Source organism: Lissotriton vulgaris, chromosome 1_1 (assembly GCF_964263255.1).
Source record: "Lissotriton vulgaris chromosome 1_1, aLisVul1.2, whole genome shotgun sequence".
NCBI classification, from domain to species: domain Eukaryota; kingdom Metazoa; phylum Chordata; class Amphibia; order Caudata; family Salamandridae; genus Lissotriton; species Lissotriton vulgaris.
The window spans coordinates 330,580,432-330,599,159 of NC_141685.1; the positions used below are offsets into that span (position 1 = coordinate 330,580,432).

The 18,728-nt window shown below is 45.9% G+C and overlaps 1 protein-coding gene and 1 pseudogene across 1 annotated transcript in view; both read right to left on the bottom strand.

Annotated features, from left to right (window-relative positions):
- LOC147747135 (cytochrome P450 4B1-like) overlaps positions 1-18,728 on the bottom strand; it is a 217,263-nt gene that overhangs the window by 35,999 nt on the left and 162,536 nt on the right. The window contains exons 9-10 of the mRNA XM_086952392.1: positions 15,906-16,039; positions 7,359-7,423 (exon numbers count right to left, since the gene is read on the bottom strand). Of these exons, the coding sequence (XP_086808518.1) occupies positions 7,359-7,423; positions 15,906-16,039 (199 nt within the window). The remainder of the gene's footprint in view (positions 1-7,358; positions 7,424-15,905; positions 16,040-18,728) is intronic.
- Positions 10,268-11,156, bottom strand: LOC147747136 (UPF0235 protein C15orf40 homolog pseudogene; annotated as a pseudogene).

The following is an 18,728-nucleotide window of genomic DNA, read 5'->3' on the forward strand; positions in this document are numbered from 1 at the left end:
TATGGGCCCCAGATCTTCGGCTCGTGTCTGAAGAGGTCTCCCGGAAGTTTGTCAAGCCCCGGGGCTTTTCCTACAGCCAGTTTACCAATTGCATTGCAGACTTACTCTGTGGTAAACTATAGCTCATCAGACTGGGGTGAGGGAGCTGAGGGTACCGGAATGCTTTACGTGCCTTGCTCCTTAGAGTATAGCACCTGGAAGTGGTCTTCCTAGACCCTGGCATCTATATTTGGTTCAATGGCCGATTTCGGTTCTCCGCAACCTGTATTTACTATTGACCAAAATCTCTGTGCATCCCTTTTATCGAGGGCGACGGATAGGCTCTTCCACTTTTCGTGGTCCCACTCTTGCTTTGCATGTTTCATAACCTTTTTATACTGTTGTCTCCTTTCTCGAACTAGGGGTTTATCATTTCCAAGCTTTATAGCCTGTACTAACTCGGTCTTGGCTTTTCTACAGGCTCCATTATACCACGAAGACACAGGAGCCCTTTTCCTCCTGTTAGCCACCTGGGGGTTGAATAACTACACTAGATTGGATACTAGATCCATATGGAGAGACAGGATTTTGTCATTATAATCGGGAAGCGGAAGCTGGGTATTTAAGGCAGCAACCTCTAGAAATAGAGGAACAATTAGTTTATAAACATCGCAGAGTTCTTCTGGGGTTGCCACTATTTTGAGAGGGTAATCCTATCCCCTAAATCCTCCTAGTTTTCCATACCAGGCTCACCAGGGCCAGGGAAGACCAGCTCCAGGGTTAGAGCGTTATGGTCGCACTCGGTTCTTGTGTTTACCTTAAAATCAATGACCTTGGGCCACAACTGAGTCTCGACCATAATATAGTCGAGACACGACTCCTGTCCAGTTTTATTAAAAGTGCACCTAGCTGGAGTATCAGAGGGAGTGCGACCATTATATGCCCTGATAGAATGGTTTAGAGTTAGGGCCGTAATTTGAATCGCTAGAGGAGACCATGACTTCGGTGATGGAGACTGAGTTGCTGGTATGGCCCAGTGATCATCCTCCACCATAAGGTGGTCTTCATTCATCCCCAGTAGAGGCTCATAGTGGCAATTCAAGTCACCACCACTAGAAAGTGAGTATCACTAGTAAGGGTGTGCAGAAAATTCGACAGCTCCTCAATGGTACTTGATTCGCTAGCTACACTTACAGGTCACAAGTAGACATTAACAAGGGCAAGCTTAAAAGCATTGGGCCACTCCAGAACTACACAATGGACATCGTCTGAGTGAGTGGTCAGAGTCTCAGCAGTACAGCCAAAGTGCGAACCAAACCAGGTGGTGAGGGCTCCTGACGGTCGACCCTTCCCTCCCCAATGGGCCGGTACATGAAAAGCGGCATAGCCTACTCGGAGTTGTACCTCACGAGCCCAGGCGTCTTGAAAGAGGCAAATATCATTCTTGTCGACAAAGGATCCCCACTCTGGGCAAGCTATTTTATTGGGTAGGCCTGCAACATTCCAAGATAGTATAGTTACAGAGCCTGGTTTACCATCTTTGGCGCTGGTGTCGCTGCTTCTCATTAGGCCTCCTTCACTCAAACTTGTCATCAAGGGGTCCAATACACAGCCAGACACGGTTCTACCCGGTGACTGGTCGCTGCTACCTATAACAGTGCCTAGAATAGGCAAATGAGAGTCTGGAAGGTCCTGGATTGACTGGCTACTAGCTACCTCAGTAGTTCTCTCATAAGCTGCATTACTTGTTCTTTGCGAGATCCCCTTTGAGGCCACCCGGACATGGTGCCGTCAGTCTACCATATCCAGGCAACTGTATCTGTTTTGGATACGGATGTGGCCAGGGGTGTAGGGTTGTGTAAACCTCCCACTATCGGCCCTGCCCACTCCTCGGGGCTCTACTAAGGTCCAATCACGTTGCAAGTCTAATATGTGGGACGGAGGGTAAAAATAGGACAATGGGAGGGGTTGTATAGTTGACCCATGAATATGTTGCGTCCAGTCACAAATGTGCGCCACTATCCGGGTATCCCTAAAGTTAACCAGCACACAGTCACCCTTTATAGACTTTGGCCTGTGCCCCACCCATGACACTCTACGGACCATCACAATTTCACTAGTAATGTGACCTGGTAGCGGTCTATTTCTGGTAAGCCAGTCACTAACTTTGTTTTTTAATGACAAAGGATTCCCTGCTAGCATCACTTATCTCGGGGACCCCTGATAGGACCATATGATAAGGGCTTGATTCTGGGGGCAAATCAATTCTAATTTCCTCAGAACAGCCCCTAACAAGTGGGTTCTGGGAGTCCTCATTAGGATTTGCACTGTTGACCCCTGTTGGTACATTAACAAGAGAGTCCGTTGGTGTTACTTGCTTTATGGTGGCTGCATTAGAGGGAGGCAACATGGATGATAGTGTAGCATTTTGTAGTGCAACCCCCACCCACCCTGGGATATTAGGTTGAGCATTAGCCAGAGCCACATTATTAGACTTTCTACAATACAATCCACAGTCAGTGATGTTAACTGTTCAATATTGGACAATCGTAGCTCAATCTGCGCGAGTCTGGCTTCAAATGGTTGGAGTGAAGACCGTAGTAAAGTGCCCAGTTTTGCAAGAAATGGGGCCTCCATTGTGGCTGTTGCGTTAGTGAAGATAGCCGCTCCTGAGGTATTTGCAGCTAAAGATGGTGAGTCGTTGTCATCCACAACTTCCAAGACCGCTGGAACCTGGCACTGGGTGGTAGTGTCACTGTTGATGGTACGCTTTGCAAGTTTGGGCTTTCTGCCACTGACGGCAGCAGAAGCTCCTCGCTTGCTTTTAGGTATCGCCCCCTCACATCTCCCCCGTAGCTGCCGTGGGTTTGGCCTTTCGGGGGTGCTACCTTTTGTTAACGCTGTGGTAGTCTCTATTACTGCTGATAGCTGAGACTCGTCAGCTAGGGAGGTATGACCCTGATCCTGGGTGGTTACTGAACTATGTACAGTCACTTCAATAATAGTGGGCCGCCGTACAGGCTCCGGTGTGCGAGCATTTACTAGATACCCCAGTGAGGATCTCTTCGCTAGGGCGAGATCTTGGGAAAGGCGACGCTCCATCTGGATAATCTCACAATCAATAACTGAATTAGCTCTAATAATAAAATTGTCCTGCGTCCCTACTATATGTCCACTCGAAGTCGCTACCTTGCTCCTACTTTCTTGCCCCGACATTTTGTTAGCACAGGTAATGAATTCAAGAGAGTACTTACAGGGCGATCGGAACGATGAAAATGTAGGACAGGCCAGATGAAAGAGGGGTGGCCCAGTCCGGTCTCCTCCGGGCCTAATAGGGCCCGCTCTTGGCCCGGGCTGCGCCCGCGCGTCCCGCAGGGCGGGAGATCGTCGTGATATAAATACACTGAGTAGGAGGAGGGCGGCAAGAAGACTCAGCTTTGGCTGATTTTAGGGCTGCTAGTCCTCGCAGTCCCGGTAGGCAATCCTCAATGTGCAGGCAAAAACTATCAAAGTCCACACTGATGCGAGCGGCTCCCGCGAACCGGGGGCCGCAAGCAGTTTTCTGGAGGCAGGAGGAGGGCGGGAAGAGGACCCAGCTGTGGCTGATTTTGGGGCTGCTGGTCCTCACAGTCCCGGTAGGCAATCCTCAATGTGCAGGCAAAAAGCGGCAAAGTCCACACTGCTGCAAGCGGCTCCCACGAAGCGGGGGCCACAAGCAGTTTTCTGGAGGCAGGAGGAGGGCGGGAAGAGGACCCAGCTGTGGCTGATTTTAGGGCTGCTGCACATGAACAGATTCTGCAAACTATGGATGTCTCCTTCTTGTCCTACACGTCTGTGTCTGCTTTTGCTTCTCTGTGCTTTGTTATCAGCTACCCTTCAGACAATGATAGAGAGGAGGTCCATGGATGTATTGGGAAGCAGAACTCGTGTGTTATAGACTGGATGAGTCGCCTACCGTCTGGTATAATAGGTTCCATCAACTGCATTCTACTATCCAAGGCAGCAAGAGGTAATTGAATAGCTCATGAGACATCACTGAGAAACTCTTGAAGGAATGTACTGAAAATACCACCAGGTGCCCGTGTAATCCATCTGGCAATCACTTCTGAGGGATTTAGAGTCACTGTTTGTCAAAAATTCTTTGTAGAGAAGGCCACTCCGAAAAGTACTAAAGAGGACCATAAAGTCTGTGGAATAATATGAGCTTATTCTCAATTATTCGTAGTAATGCACAGGCGAATAGGAGCGGACTTGTGGGTGTTCTCTGATATCAGTGTACCACTAAGACTACTACACTGAAGAAACACAAGGGGAACCCAGGTGGCATCCTCTAGTATCAGTGTACATTTAGAACTAAACCAGAATCCCTTTAGCGAGTTAGGGGGTACCTAGGATTACTCCAGAATCACTGTAGTGTGTTAATGGGCACCTAGGTGGGTTTCTCTGATATTAGTACACCTCTGGGACTACTCCAGAATCACTGTAAGGAGATAAAGGGTGCCTAAGTGCCCCCTAAGATACAAGTATACTTCTAAGACTACTCCAGAATCCCTGTAGTGAATCAAGGGGTAGCTAGGTGGCCGCCTAAGATATCAGTGGACATCCAACATTTCTCCCGAATTCCCAAAGCGAGTCAAGTAATAAAGACAGACAATGGAGGAGGGGCCAAATAAGCATGCTTCTCATTTCTCTTTCTTCAGGGCTCTGTGATAATACATTTAGCACACAGGGCATAGGTGCAGAGCTTGGGACATCAGACTTTGGACGCAGCACTTTGAGGATGGATCGTATAGCATTTGGAACAGAAATTTAAAGAGAGAATTCACATCTTGTGCATCTTTTTGCGAAGTGCACACTGCCATGCAAACTACCTAAAAATGCTTGTTGGAAAATGATTTAGGAAAGGGATTTGGAATTATAACATGGGAATTATATTTTGTGCATGGGACTCGGAGGGTGAAGGGAGGGGCATATGAGAGGCAAATTAGAGTGTTTGGGGCATAGGGCTAGTAGAAAGGGACTTGGAAAAATGGAATGGTATGTGGGATGCAGGTATATCATGCTTGGTATTAACAGATCTCTTCACTGGGGGTGAATGGTTGAAAAGTTTCATCACTCCATCCATCATCTTGTTGTGTTTGCTATGTTCGCCGTAAGTGGCCAAGGGTGTGCCCAGACGTGGGCCCTTTGCTTGCTGTGCCACTGGATTTAAGTTAGCCTGGCTGATGATGGGTGATTCCCGTTAACCCGTCCGGAGGTATTTGTTTCTGGTCTAGGGAGGACCTCGCTTGGCAGTTCGGGCTGGACTGTTCCCATGAGGAGCGGGGTCAAGACTGATTTGCATATGGCTGGGTCAAAACTGGGGTGGCATAGTGACCAAAAGAACAATGGATTAAACCCAGATATCTTGACTGGAGCTATGTGGTTGAAAATTCCAGCACTCTGTCCACCATCTTGTGTTTGGGATCTACAACCCTGGTCAATGTACTTGGTACTCTAGGTCCTGGAACTAAGAAAGATAACTAGAGGACCATAGCTTGACACACTGAATTTAGGGCCTGGAGATTGGGACATGTACACAGTGGCGGCTGTTAGGGAACAGTGGAGGGTGAGGGTTAGGGAAAAAAAAGAAAACTTATCTGGAGGTTGCTGTCACAGCCGCCGCGTCTTCTCCAGCAGGAAGCACCCAGTCTCCCAGAATGCCCTGACCAATCACAACTCTGCCTTAAGCAGAATTGTGATTGGTCTGAGCACCGTGGTTCAGCGCTCAAACAGCGGCTTGGGGGCTGGGCATGTTCTCCACGAAGGCTGTATAATACAGCCTGAGGAGAACATGCACAGTGCACATGACTGTTTGCCCGGCCCGAGATGGCTGGCCAAACTTTCATGCACACTTTAGGTGCAGCCACCATTCCTCCTCCGACCAGGGGGCCGGCCTCAGACTGCCCTATCAACGGGGCTGCGCAGCAGTGCAACTGCAATAGTAAAAATAAAATGAGAATAACGGACATCTGTTATTATCATTTTATTTTGACCTTGCACCGCTTTAAAGCCGTGGGGCGACGCTCCTCCACCTTAGCGGAGGAGCCGTCCCAGCATGTAAATATGGTGAGATATGGGAATGGAACTTGAAGCATGTCTCGGTTGTGCTAGTTCTCATGAATTTCTCTGGTTTTTACAGAGACACTCCATTGTGGATTTAGAGTTCATCAAAGGGTTAAATCGCTTTGGTGGTTTCTCCTTCTAGAAAACATGTTGCTCTCCTCTCAACGTGGGTGGTATTTGTATAGAAAACAAATGTTGAACGGAATGCTGAACAATGTCAAACACTCACCCTCAGTACAGAGATCTGGGCCTAAATCCATAGTTTTTTTGCTCTACACACAATTCCAAATCAGTCTCGACTGTGCTCCCCATGGTAACACTCCCGCCCGAACTGCCAGACCATGTCCTCCCAGGATCGGGAGCAAACATTCAAACCATCAATTGATCTTTCTGCATTTGTCACCCTGAGAGGATGGGGATGCCCAGACGTGGGTCCTGTGCTTGAAATGCCACTGGATTAAAGCTATCCTGGCTGATGAGGGAGTAATACATGGGAGGACCTCAACCTGCAGTTTGAGCTGGACTGTTACCATGGGGAGCAGGGTCAAGACTGATTTTGAATTGTGTGCTGAGTAACAAAACTATGGATTTAGGCCAGGATCTCTGTACTGGGGGGGTGAGTGTTTGACATTGTTCAGCCTTCTGTCCATCATTTTTTCCCCATGTGTTGCCCGATTTGGGATGGGTATGCCCAGACGACGACCCCCTGCTCCCCATGCCTAGCTATTCTGGCTGACGGGGGGGGGGGGGGGATGGATGATAGCCCAAAGCTAGTCCAAGGCGTTTTTTTCTGGTCTGGCGAGGACCTGGCCTGGCAGCTGGGGCTGGACTGTTCCCATGAGGAGCAGGGTCAAGACAGATTTGCATATGGCTGGGTCAAAACTGGGATGGTGAGCAAAAAAACAATAGAATTTAGCCCAGATCTCGGACTATGGGTGAGTATTTGACACGGTTCAGCATTCTGTTCATCAATTGTTCTTTTGGGTATTTGTAAAGCACAAACTTAGCCAGAAGGCAGCAAACTGCTGGAAAAAGACAAAAGGAAAGATAAAGGCTACGTGCATCTTTGTCTTTGACATATCAATGTGCATGTTTGTAAGCACCTTCACATTTCCCTACCGGAAATACAAAACAAAATACCCAAAAAAGGAGGATACACCGACATCTTTCATCACTCTAGCACCAGACCCCAACAGTTTGGGTTGCAATAATAACATTCACTTCTGAAGAAAACAATAAATAATGTAATTATAATATGAACAGAATTACTTTACCTCTGGGTCCTTCCATACGGTGGGGTTTCTATGAATGCTAAAGATGCTTAAAAAAGTAAGAAATCCTGCAAAAAAAAGGCAAAAGAAAGCTACTTAACACATCTATTTATTGAAAATAATTACATTTTCAAGCGTAGGAATGTTTAGCATTCCAGTACATGGCAACATTTAGGACTGACCCAAACTGTCCGCAAATGTGGATGAGCTCTCTCCTCTGTACATTTTATTTATAGAGCGCACGATTACCCTGGGGTGTCCTGGCACTAGCTCAACTCTACTGAGAGACATTGTGGCACGGAGAGCAGGTATGGCTGTATGGGGTTTATTCCTTAAAAAGCCAGGTCATAATTTGCTTCCTGAAGGCTAGAAGGTCTATGGAGTTCCTCAAACTCCACGCGAGGGCGTTTCAAGTCTTGGCCGCCCCCATGATCAAACTGCTCCCTCCCCATGAAGCTTTCTTTGTGGGCAGTATGCTCACAAATTTAGCTCCTGATGAACGAAGGGTTCTTTTCGGAAATTCTGATGCAGCTATGCTATTGCCCAGATCAACAATTTCACTCCTACCCATGGGCAGGTTATATTGTTAGGTTTAACTGCCAGATGGTCGGGGATTAAAAGAAACTTTCCCATGTTTAAACACTGTAGTGTGTATTAAGGCACTGCAATTAGATTTGCTCTGAAACTTTGTACTCGTTGCACACTGTAATTTGGGTGGTGCTTAATTTGTACCAGGGTTTGCCAGTGCTGAGCACTGAAACTCACATTTTATACCCTACACAATTTGTCTTGTTGTTTTACAAGCAAACATTGATTTATCAAAAACTAGAACTAGAGTTAAGATAGGCAAAGGTAGTCACCGAGCGCTTCAACACGTGATTCCAAAGAAATATAGAGAATGCCATGACCCAATGACACTTCCCGCACCCATTGGCTGAGTCAATCAGATCAATTCAGGTGACCATGAATGCTCACACGCACTTATTCCTCTCTTTAGCCCCTTCCATGCCTCTGTACCCTGCCCAGTTGCCCTTGAAGCATCAGTAGACTGCTCGGGCTGACAGTCCGGAACTGTTCCTTTTACTGGGCCTCTTTTGATGCTTCGAAGCACCTGGGTATTGTGAACTACCACATCACCGAGTGGTTCCAGTGAGTTATCCTTTAACACTTGTGCCAGCCAATGAATGAGTGACCGGCACAACTCTCAATCATCTTTAAATATGCAAACTTTTATCTTAGTTTCCTCACACCCCTCTCCACAGGTTGTCTTTCAGTCTCTTGCCAAAGAACATACTTTCTTTCTTGTCTCCCTCTACAACGGTTATCTTAGCTGAACTTCCACTTCCCCAGGCACATATCTGCATTTTTCTGCACCCTTTTCATATGTCGGCTCTCTCAGGTCCATTTGCATACTATGCCTCACATGTCTATCTTTCTCCCTTTTCATTTGCCAGATCTCTATTGCCTTTGGTCCTAAATAAAAATATAAAAGTAATAATATATACACACACACACGTATAAGAAAATGTGTATGATCATAGATTTCCTAGGCTTACACCTCAGGCTTTTGAGAACAGAAAAAAAGACATGTCAACCACTTTTCAGACAATGATTAGCAAAGTTTACGACTGTTTGTAAACCTGTCCCTTGATTACCATACGCTTTTTTCCTGTGAAGACGAGTTGTATAATTGGCACCAAGACTGCTGTGTTTCAGCGTACCTCATGACCTGCAGTCAGGGACCAACATACCACAAACAAGCCTACAGTGTTCTACAACATGAAATACATGTTACCGATGCCACACCTGTTCACGGAATGCTGAGCACCTACGCCTCCAGGGCCTCCTTCACCCCTTGCCTTCTTTCATATCATTTTAGGCTGGTCTTGTCAGCACAGCTCTCTGCAAAACCTATTATTACCAAAAATTAAACAAATACTGCCAGGCCTAAACTTCCCTTTGTTAACATATGTCACCCCTAAGGTAGGCCATAAACAGCACATAAGACAGGGTGCATTGTAATTAAATGATTGGGCATGTACTTTTAAGTTTTACATGTTCTGGTAGTGAAAAACTCACAAATTTCTATTTCACTATTGTGAGGCGTGCCCACCCTTAGGATTACATTGGGTTACCTTATAACATTTAATAAATTATAACGTCTGTTTGGGAGCAGGTAGTGATATCATGTTTGGTGTCTAAGGAATTTAACATATAAAAATCCTCTTTAATGGTAAAGTCAGATTTAAAGTCATCATTCTGAATAAGGCAGATTTAGAAAGTTGGAATTTTCTTGTCCTAGCCAATTGGAACCTGCAGCCTGTTTTCTGGGTCACACGACTAGGTGCAGTTGGCCTTTGTGTGCTCCTTCCAGAAAGCCACACAAAAGAGGGGCAGGTGTTGCCAGGATGGGCGATCCAAGACAGGATGCGGGAGCAATGCTGTAAGTCTGGGAACAGGGCAGAGAGACAGGAGATTCCAGACACTTCTGATGTTGAAGATGAGAAAACTATTTATATTGTGCACAGTTACTCAATGGAGTGTCCAGGTGCTAAAAGAATAAGTTGGAAGGTGAGTGACAGAAGTTAGCTAATACGGAAAAACAGGTTTTAAGCTTTTCTTGAACACTGCAACATCACTCACTGCATACAACTGAAGAGGTAGCTGATTCCATGCAATTTAGCCCAGATTACCTCTTGTGCGCTAAATTCTGGGGATCGCTGCCAAAAGTCTGTTAGCAGATCTCAACTTTCTGGGATGATTAAAAAAAAACAAATCTGGCTCCAAGATAAGAAACCCCTGTTTGATAAGAGTGGCCATGCACTAGAACAATAGCCTTATATCTAACTCTTAGCTATTAATTATCCTTAGCTATCCTTAAAATGTTGATTTATCCATGCGCCTCTCTTGTGTCAACCTGTCTTAGCAGATTCTTTCTTTGATTTCTCCAATATATCTTCTGACTTCTTTGGTGTTAAACTTTTTACCAATTTTTCATGAGATTTTCCACCCGTATCCAAAACCATGTCACTCTTCTTCACTTCTAGAAATCAAGTAACAGCACACTTCTGCATTTGCTTTCTCCCTCAGTGGGAGGTGCGTTGATAGCTCCACCTACAGCTTCACTGCTCACATATGTAATAGCACTTAGTTTTGAGCCGGATTTAGCATGAATAGCTATGGTGATGGAGCCATTCATATCAACCCCAACAGGAGCAGACTGTATAGGTTGATTAACTTGATCTTTACTTTGCCGCTTTACCGGCTTTTTGTCTTTCTTAGGAGTTGCCCTTCTTAAGAGCCAGGAGCAGTACGCTTGGGCAAGAGTCGCACTGAGGAAATACAGGCATCAAGGTGGAGCAGAAATCGAGGCAGTTAGCACCAGCACACAACTTCGCCGCAGAGATGTGTGTAGATTGTGGTGAATAATCTGAAAATATGGGAGAACGCGGCAGCCGGTCATGTGCCCTGTTGGAGAAAAACTCCAGAAGTTTCTTTCACTTCAAAACTAGCATTAGGTATACAAATGGGACCCTCAGACCTACTCTTCATTTCACTTCTGGAACAGGTCAAGGACTCGCAGAGGATTGCCCTGCTGACTGTGGCCTGCTGTGTACTTCAGAGGACTGCCCTGCTTCATCAACAGGACTGACCAGTTCCCTGAAACCTGCCTTGTGCCCTCAGAGTACTGCACTGCTGCTTGAGATCTGCTTTCCTGCTCGAACCCAAGACGTCTAAAGTGACTACAAGGTCTAGTTCACTGGCCTCTTGATCAGAGGCATCAGGGACAGTAAAGGCCATCTTCAACCTGCAAAAGAACCCAGTCTGAGTTAGTCCTGACCCTCAGAGTGGTGCTCCTTGAGTCCTTGACCCTGGGAAGTTGTGCGAAAGTTGCCCAGATCTAGTACTTGGGACTTTGAACAAATTCTTCCAAAAAGCTATTTGAGAACCGATAGGAGACTGGGCCTATCTTCACGCCAATCCACCCAACGTGCTTTGCCTTGCCGGCCTGACTTCACGGCAGCTCCGGCTACGTTCTTCTCCATAGCAGCAAATCCTGTGCAAAGGCTCCTTGCAAAAGGGGTATCCAGCCTCGTGGAGGCCTTGTTGGATACAGCCTGCAGCTTCGTCCAGCTGGAGATGTTCAGCTTCTATAAAAGAGACTAAGTCCAAACATAGAAATCTTCATTGCGCTTAGTCCAGCAGCTCCCCGATGATGATGCTTCCTCCTCAGACACCGCTGCCTGCCATGTCCTTGTGAACTTTACCTTTCAAGATATTTATCTTAAAAAAATCATTAAAGTCCAAGGATAAGCAGAGACCGGTCACAATCCACTTTGTGTATTCAAACTAAGCTCCATTGTGGTCGGTCATAACTTTAAACTTTTTCTGGGTCTCGCACAATTAAATGTCTACGGTTGGCGGTTTGAATTTTTAGGCACTTAAACTTTAAAGGTTCATAACTTGGCTCTACTAATTAGATTAAATTTGTTTTGATGTCAGGCAATGGTTTAAACTGTACTCTATTATTTATTTGGTGTAGGATTTTTCTTGTGTTATGTTTTTACTTTATTACCTCTACACTGCATCTAAGTTAGCCTGACTGCTTTTGTGCCAAGCTACCAGATGGTTAAGGACAGGTTAATTTAGTAAGACCTCACCCAAAGTAGAGAATAAGTTCCTCTGAGTGATGAAACAGTAGAAGAGGGAGAATTAAACCTGATAAAATGTCAGTAAGACTACAGTTCTCCTCCGGGGCTACTCTATCATGTGACAGATACCTTGGAGTGGAAGGAACTCATTAGCTTTCCCATTCCTGCTAACAAGCTTTCATCACTGCTACATGCACATTTGGTTTGTTTTTTTGCCCTTTATTGTGAAATATAATAATGTTTACATTGCTGGGCCATAAAAAAACACTTTGTAAAATTTACATCTTAGAATGTGTGCTCTATTTGTTTATAGACAATCCAAAATGAGTGAACCAGGTAGATGAAGCACATCAGACTTTCGGCTTGTGCAGTTTCTAGAAAAAGGTGAAATCCAAAAACAGTGTATTTCACGGAGCGCTATAAAGTACCAACATTACATCTATAACCTTTGGGCCCTATGGCAGGCGAAAAGATGCCAGCTACAACCCGAAAGCATGTACAACTAAAATCAAGATTGCAGAACTGACAATAAAATAGGCTGCAGAGTAGAGGGGTTCTGCTGCAGCAAACAACCCTGAAGGAACTAAAGGCCGGATTTAGATCTCAGCGGACGGGTTTCTCCGTCACAACAGTGACAGACATCCCGTCTGACGAAATATAAATCCCATTATCTCCTATGGGATTTATATTTCTGCACAAAGGATATCCATCACCGTTGTAATTGAGTGACCTGTCTGCTTGAGATCTAAATCAGGCCCTAAATGCTTAATGGCCCTCTTCCACTTTAACCCCTTCAATGCTCATGACGGAATGGTTCCGTCATGAGCATCGGTGCCCCTGTGCTCATGACGGAACCATTCCGTCATGAGGACTGGGGCAGGAAATCCTTCTGCTGCAGACAGCAGAGGGATTTCCTTCTCTCCCTGTGACCTCAGGAGCTGGGGAAGAGCTTCCTCAGCTCCCGAGGACCCCTCCCTGGTTTCTGTGCCATGACGATCAGCATGCATGTCGCTCTGTCGTCATTGCACAGAAACCGACACTGAAATGAGCCTTTAGGCTCATTTCAGTTTCACTTTCTATGTGCTCAGGGGGCTATCTCAGCACACGGGGCACGTAGAAAGACGGGAGAGGTATCATTGGAAAGGGGAGAACCTCCAGTGGATCCCTGCTTGGGGATCGTCCCTGGAGGGCGATCCCCGAACCAGGAATCAACCCACTAGACAACAGGGAGGGGCACCGTGGGCAAGGATTTTTGCTCCCCCAAATTGTTTTGGTGTAATTTAGTCTTTTTGCCCCACCCTGGTGGGCAGATGGGGGCAGTAGCCCCCAATCTGCCCGCCCCCGGGGTTGGCAAAAAGCCCACTAGACCCCAAGGATATTTATTTATAGCCGCATTATTGATTAGGGTGGGGGCTGCCCATAAAAGGGTATGTCCGTGCCCCCAGCTCGCAAAATTTACAGCCTTTCTGCCACCCTGGGTAGGGGGGGGCGGGAGCCCACTATACGCCAGGGATTTGTTTTTTTATTATAATTTGTGGTGGGGGCTGCCCAATATGGGCATGCCCATGCCAACAATAAAAAGCCTTCTGCCCCCCACTGGAATGCAGATGGGGCATTAGCCCAAAATCGGTCCCCCGAGGGGGCAAAAAGCCCAGTAGACGTCAGTGATTTTGTGGGCAAATTTTAATTAGGGTGGTAGCATTGGCCATTGGCATGCCCGTTTTGGGCAGCCCCCACCCTAATTCAAATTTGCCCAAAAAACTCTCTGACATCTAGTGGACTTTCTGCCCCCCGGGGGCAGATGGGGGCATTAGCCCCTAATCTGCCCCGCGGGGGTGGGCAAAATGCCCACTAGACGCCAGGGATATATTTGGGACAAATTTGAATTAGGGTGGGGGCTCCCAAAACGGACATGCCCATGCCCCACAACCTCCTCCGCAAAAATAAAAGCCTTCCTGCCCCCTTGGGGGGCAGATGGGGCAGTAGCCACCAATCTACCCCCAGGGGGCAAAAAGGCCACTAGACGCTAGGGATTTTTTTGGGCAAATTTTAATTAGGGTGAGGGCTCCCAAAACGGGCATGCCCGTGCCCCCACCCCACTCCTGCAAAAATAACAGCCTTCCTGCCCCCCCTGGAGGGCAGATGGGGCAGTAGCCCCCAATCTGCCCCCGGGGGTCAAAAAGGCCACTAGACACCAGGGATTATTTGGGGCAAATTTTAATTAGGGTGGGGGCATTGGCATGCCCGTTTTGGGCAGCCCCCACCCTAATTAAAATTTGCCTAAAAAACTCCCTGGCGTCTAGTGGACTTTTTGCGCCCCCTAGGGGGAAGATTGGGGCATTAGCCCCCAATCTGCACCCACGGGGGGCAGAAAGCCCACTAGACACCAGAGATTTTATGGGGCTAATTTGAATTAGGGTGGGGGCTCCCAAAACGGGCATGCTCATGCCCCCACCCCCTCCCCGCCAAAATACCAGCCTTCCTGCCCCCTGGGGGGCAGTTGGGGCAGTAGCCCCCACTCTGCCTACCTGGGGGGGCAAAAAGCCCACTAGAATCAAGGAATCTTTTGGGGCAAATTTTAATTAGGGTGGGGGCATTGGCATGCCCGTTTTGGGTAGCCCCCACCCTAAATAAAATTTGCCAAAAAAAATCCTTGGCGTCTCGTAGGCTTTCTGCCCTCGCTGGGGGGCAGATGGAGGCATCAGCCCCTAATCTATCCCCCCGGGGGCTAAAAACCCACTAGACTTCAGGGATTTTTTTTGGGGCAAATTTTAATTAGGTTGGGGGTATTGACATGCCTATTTTGGGCAGCCCCCACTCTAATTTAAATTTGCTCCAAAAACTCCCTGGCGTCTAGTAGACTTTCTTCCCGCCCTGGGGGGCAGATGGGGGCTTTAGCCCACAATCTGCCCCACCCAGGTGGGGGGAAAAAAGCCCACTAGGCGCCAAGGATTTTTTGGGGGCAATTTTGAATTAGGGTGGGGCTCTCAAAAAGGGCATGCCACCCACCCCGCGTTCCCCAAAGTCTCATGAGAAAAATGGTACGGCGCAAAACGCAACGTGGTGACACTTCCATTTCGCAGTGAAAAATTTCCTTTTTTGTCAAAGTGCCTAGCTGTCGTTTTTTAACCCTAGTTCTCCCGGCACCTAGGGAAATCTACCAAACACACATATTTCTGGAAACTAGACACCCGGGAGCTTGAAGGGAGGTATGACTTGCGTGGATCCCCCAGCGTTTCCTTACCCAGAATCCCTTGCAAATCTTTTTTTTTTGCTGAAAAAAATCACTTTTCTCACACATTTTTGTGTGGGAAACTGTGGCATCACCGGGCTCACACAAAAACCGGTGGTTTGGAGGTAGGCAAATTTAATGTTGCCTCACTACGTTTTGGGCCCTTGGCTGTCGCAGGCACTTGGGACTCCCATACAAGTGAGGCACCGTTTTTATTGGGAGACCTGGGGGAACGCTGGGTGGTAGGAAATTGTGTGAAAACCAGACGCTTTCATTTGTAGGCCGTTTTACCAATTTTTCCGAAAACCCCCCAAAATTTGCTGTATTTTGGGTAATTTCTGGGATCCCTCCAAGGAAATCCACAAACCCTGGGTACCTTTAGAATCCCCATGATGTTGGAAGAAAAGGACGCCAAATTGTTAAAGGGGCCTAAGCGCGCACTACCCCAAAAAAAAAGGCTTAGCACAGGGGGAGGGGGGGGGGAGCCTAGCAGCGAAGGGGTTAAGGATCCATGAAAGGGACTTGGAATAGGAATTGCGTGATGTTCTGTTGGTTTTTGCTTAACTGATCCATGAACTTGTATTAAGGGAGGATGGCTATAATATTTCCATCAGAAAAATATATCTCATTATTTATCCTGGTTTTTACTTGAATTAAAATGCATACCTTCTGGCAATGTCCGTCCATCAAAAAATGTCATTGGTTTAGTGAGACTTCGCGAGATGCCAGGTACTGGTGGATAGAGGCGAAGGCACTCCTTGATGCACATAGTGGTGTAAGTCATCTTACCAAGATCATCCCTGAAATAAATGGAACTATGGTTGTAAAATTGTGGTCCATGTTACAGAATGCAAACGTATGTTGAAAGTGCTCAAGTAGTGTATAAAATACTGCATTACTTATATTGCTTCGCAAAGAGACGGCTCATTCTTTTCCAAAAGCAGGAAGCAATTGCTGCCTATCAAACGTTTTAAAATACGGTAATCAACGAAGTGGCTTCCTGAATGTTTTTTTTACATACACTCATACAATTGTTTGATAACCTTAAAATATGATGTGTAAAGGTTTCATATTATGATACGGCTACCTTCAAGACATTCTTATATAAAAACAAAACAATACTGAAATTCGCAAGTTATGATCGCCTTCATATTGGGCAGAGATACTATCTGCCTTAGACCTTGCGCTAAAGCGAACCCCCTGCACACTTGAGGCATGTATCTCGGGACCGTACCAGAGGACAAAATCAAAGAAAGTAGGTACTAGATTCTTAGACTTGGTGTTACGATTGGCCAAATGGTGAATAGAGATTGATTGGAAAAAAACTTCAGGGCCTCTGGTTACGACATGGAAAATAGACCTAACACAATGGGCCAGAGCTGAGGAATGAGCATTGATAAGGGAAGAGGCCAAGAGGGTTAAGCTCCGCCCAATCGCAGATCTGTGGTCAGTAGTAGTGACAAGGTAGGAGCACCCAGAACTGAATGACAGTAATAAACCACAAATATATACAAGTTCAACAGACGAAGAAGATAGAGAAGTACCACCAAGCCCAGTAGAAGACCCACAAGACAGTTAAAAGGGTGGGAAAACCGCACAAGACTAGGAATTCTGGAAATACGCCAATGGAGAAACACAATGGTAAATTGGCACCACCCCACCAGATATACCGTCCTGAATGCATATAATATTGCAGCCCGGACTCACGAAGATACTAGACCCTCCCGACGCCCCCCTACCTCTCGGTAGACTCTACACACTACTTTACTGAAAGCTCCTTTCCCCCCTCTTTCTTATTTCCTTTTACTTTGTTGTTTAATTAGGTTTGAGCTGTATGTGAATTGAAGAAATAATATTGAAATTTAATTTCGAACAGCAATGTACCTCCTTAAAATACGAATGCACTCCTAAAGCCTTTGAGATACGTCAAGGAGTGTTTGCATATACAGAGGTGAGGTACCCTTTGCCGGTAATAGATGATATGTATACAAAAATGCTCATTATGTTATTATACAAAATGGAAATGTTTGTAAATGATGCCCAAAAACACCAATAAAAAATAGTTTAAAAAAATAATAATTGCAAAACAGCCATGCAAACTATGGATGAACGCTCAAAGGAATGCTCATGACTTACCTCTTTATGTGAGATGCACTTACAAATGTTGTAAATATTCTTACAGATGACATCACCTATCAAATTATCCTTAACACTATGAAGGCAGTGACAAAGAATGTAATGTTATTTAGTGTTAACTAATGTCATTGTGCGTTCAGGTGTTATTTACTGGTATAAATATTGTGAGATCATGAGCACTGCATCTGGTGTGTGAATAATGGATGGCATAGCTGCTGTGCAGATTATGAACTGCAGTCTAGCCATAACTTGCAAATTTCCGAGTTTTTTTGTTTTAATGCTGAACCAAAAATGCACTTTAACTGTATTTATTTTAGTGCATTCCTTTGTTAGGTCGAGCGTAAAGTCAGTGTAAGCACTGCTCTGCGAAGATCTGGGGTAGTTAAGTACAGGAGTAAAGCCCCGCCCACTACCCTGCCCATATTTGTCATTGGCTTTTGTCTTTGTCATTCGTAATGCTGCCTTCAGATTCATTCAAAGGCTCGTTGTTCCCTCCTTAGTACGACCGTGTGGTAATTTGAGTCCTTCCAGGACTACTGGCCCCTTCACTTCGGCTACCCTATTTCTCACTCCATAACTCTATCAATATATCCTCTACATCCACTCTCTCATTCATCTCAAACCCCATACCATTACTATGACCCCCAAAATAGCCCTTTCTAGACTCTCCCCTACTCCCCCCTCCTTGCACCATCTGACACCTCTTTTTACTATACTGATCACCAAAACAAGCCTTTCTATACTCTTCCCCTCCACATCCCTTTGTACTCATCCCAAGCCTCCCAGAACTGTTATGTCTTCCAAACAAAATCTAAATCTTTCACTCTTGTATCCCTCCAATATCCTTTTCAATCAAAATAACAGACTAACATGTCCACTGATCAAATTTCATATGTCACTATACTAATTCACCACTAATCCTTTATGGGTTCTGGAGTAGCGTGCTACTCTCCAAAAAAGCGCTTCAACACACCAACAGGGATATATATATATATATATATATATATATATATATATATATATATATATATATATATATATATCCAAGCTGCGTTTGTCCCCAGGGCCTCCCGGGTTCAAAACAAAAGAAGCCGCCACTCCAGTCAATGTGTTTTTCAGAAATCCATAGTTTTATTATTCGAACCTCTGCAGCATATTATCACAGCGAAAACCAACGCGTTTCGTGAGCTCCCAACTCACTTGATCACGGTTGTTACAAACACTGTTTGCTGAGAATAATTTAAAAGGGAGTCCCTCCCCCCCATCGATCACCTGATTTCGACCATGTGTTTCTGTGACACTATGGCCTTCTGGGATTCGTAGTTTTGACATTGCAAAATGTAATTTCATGTT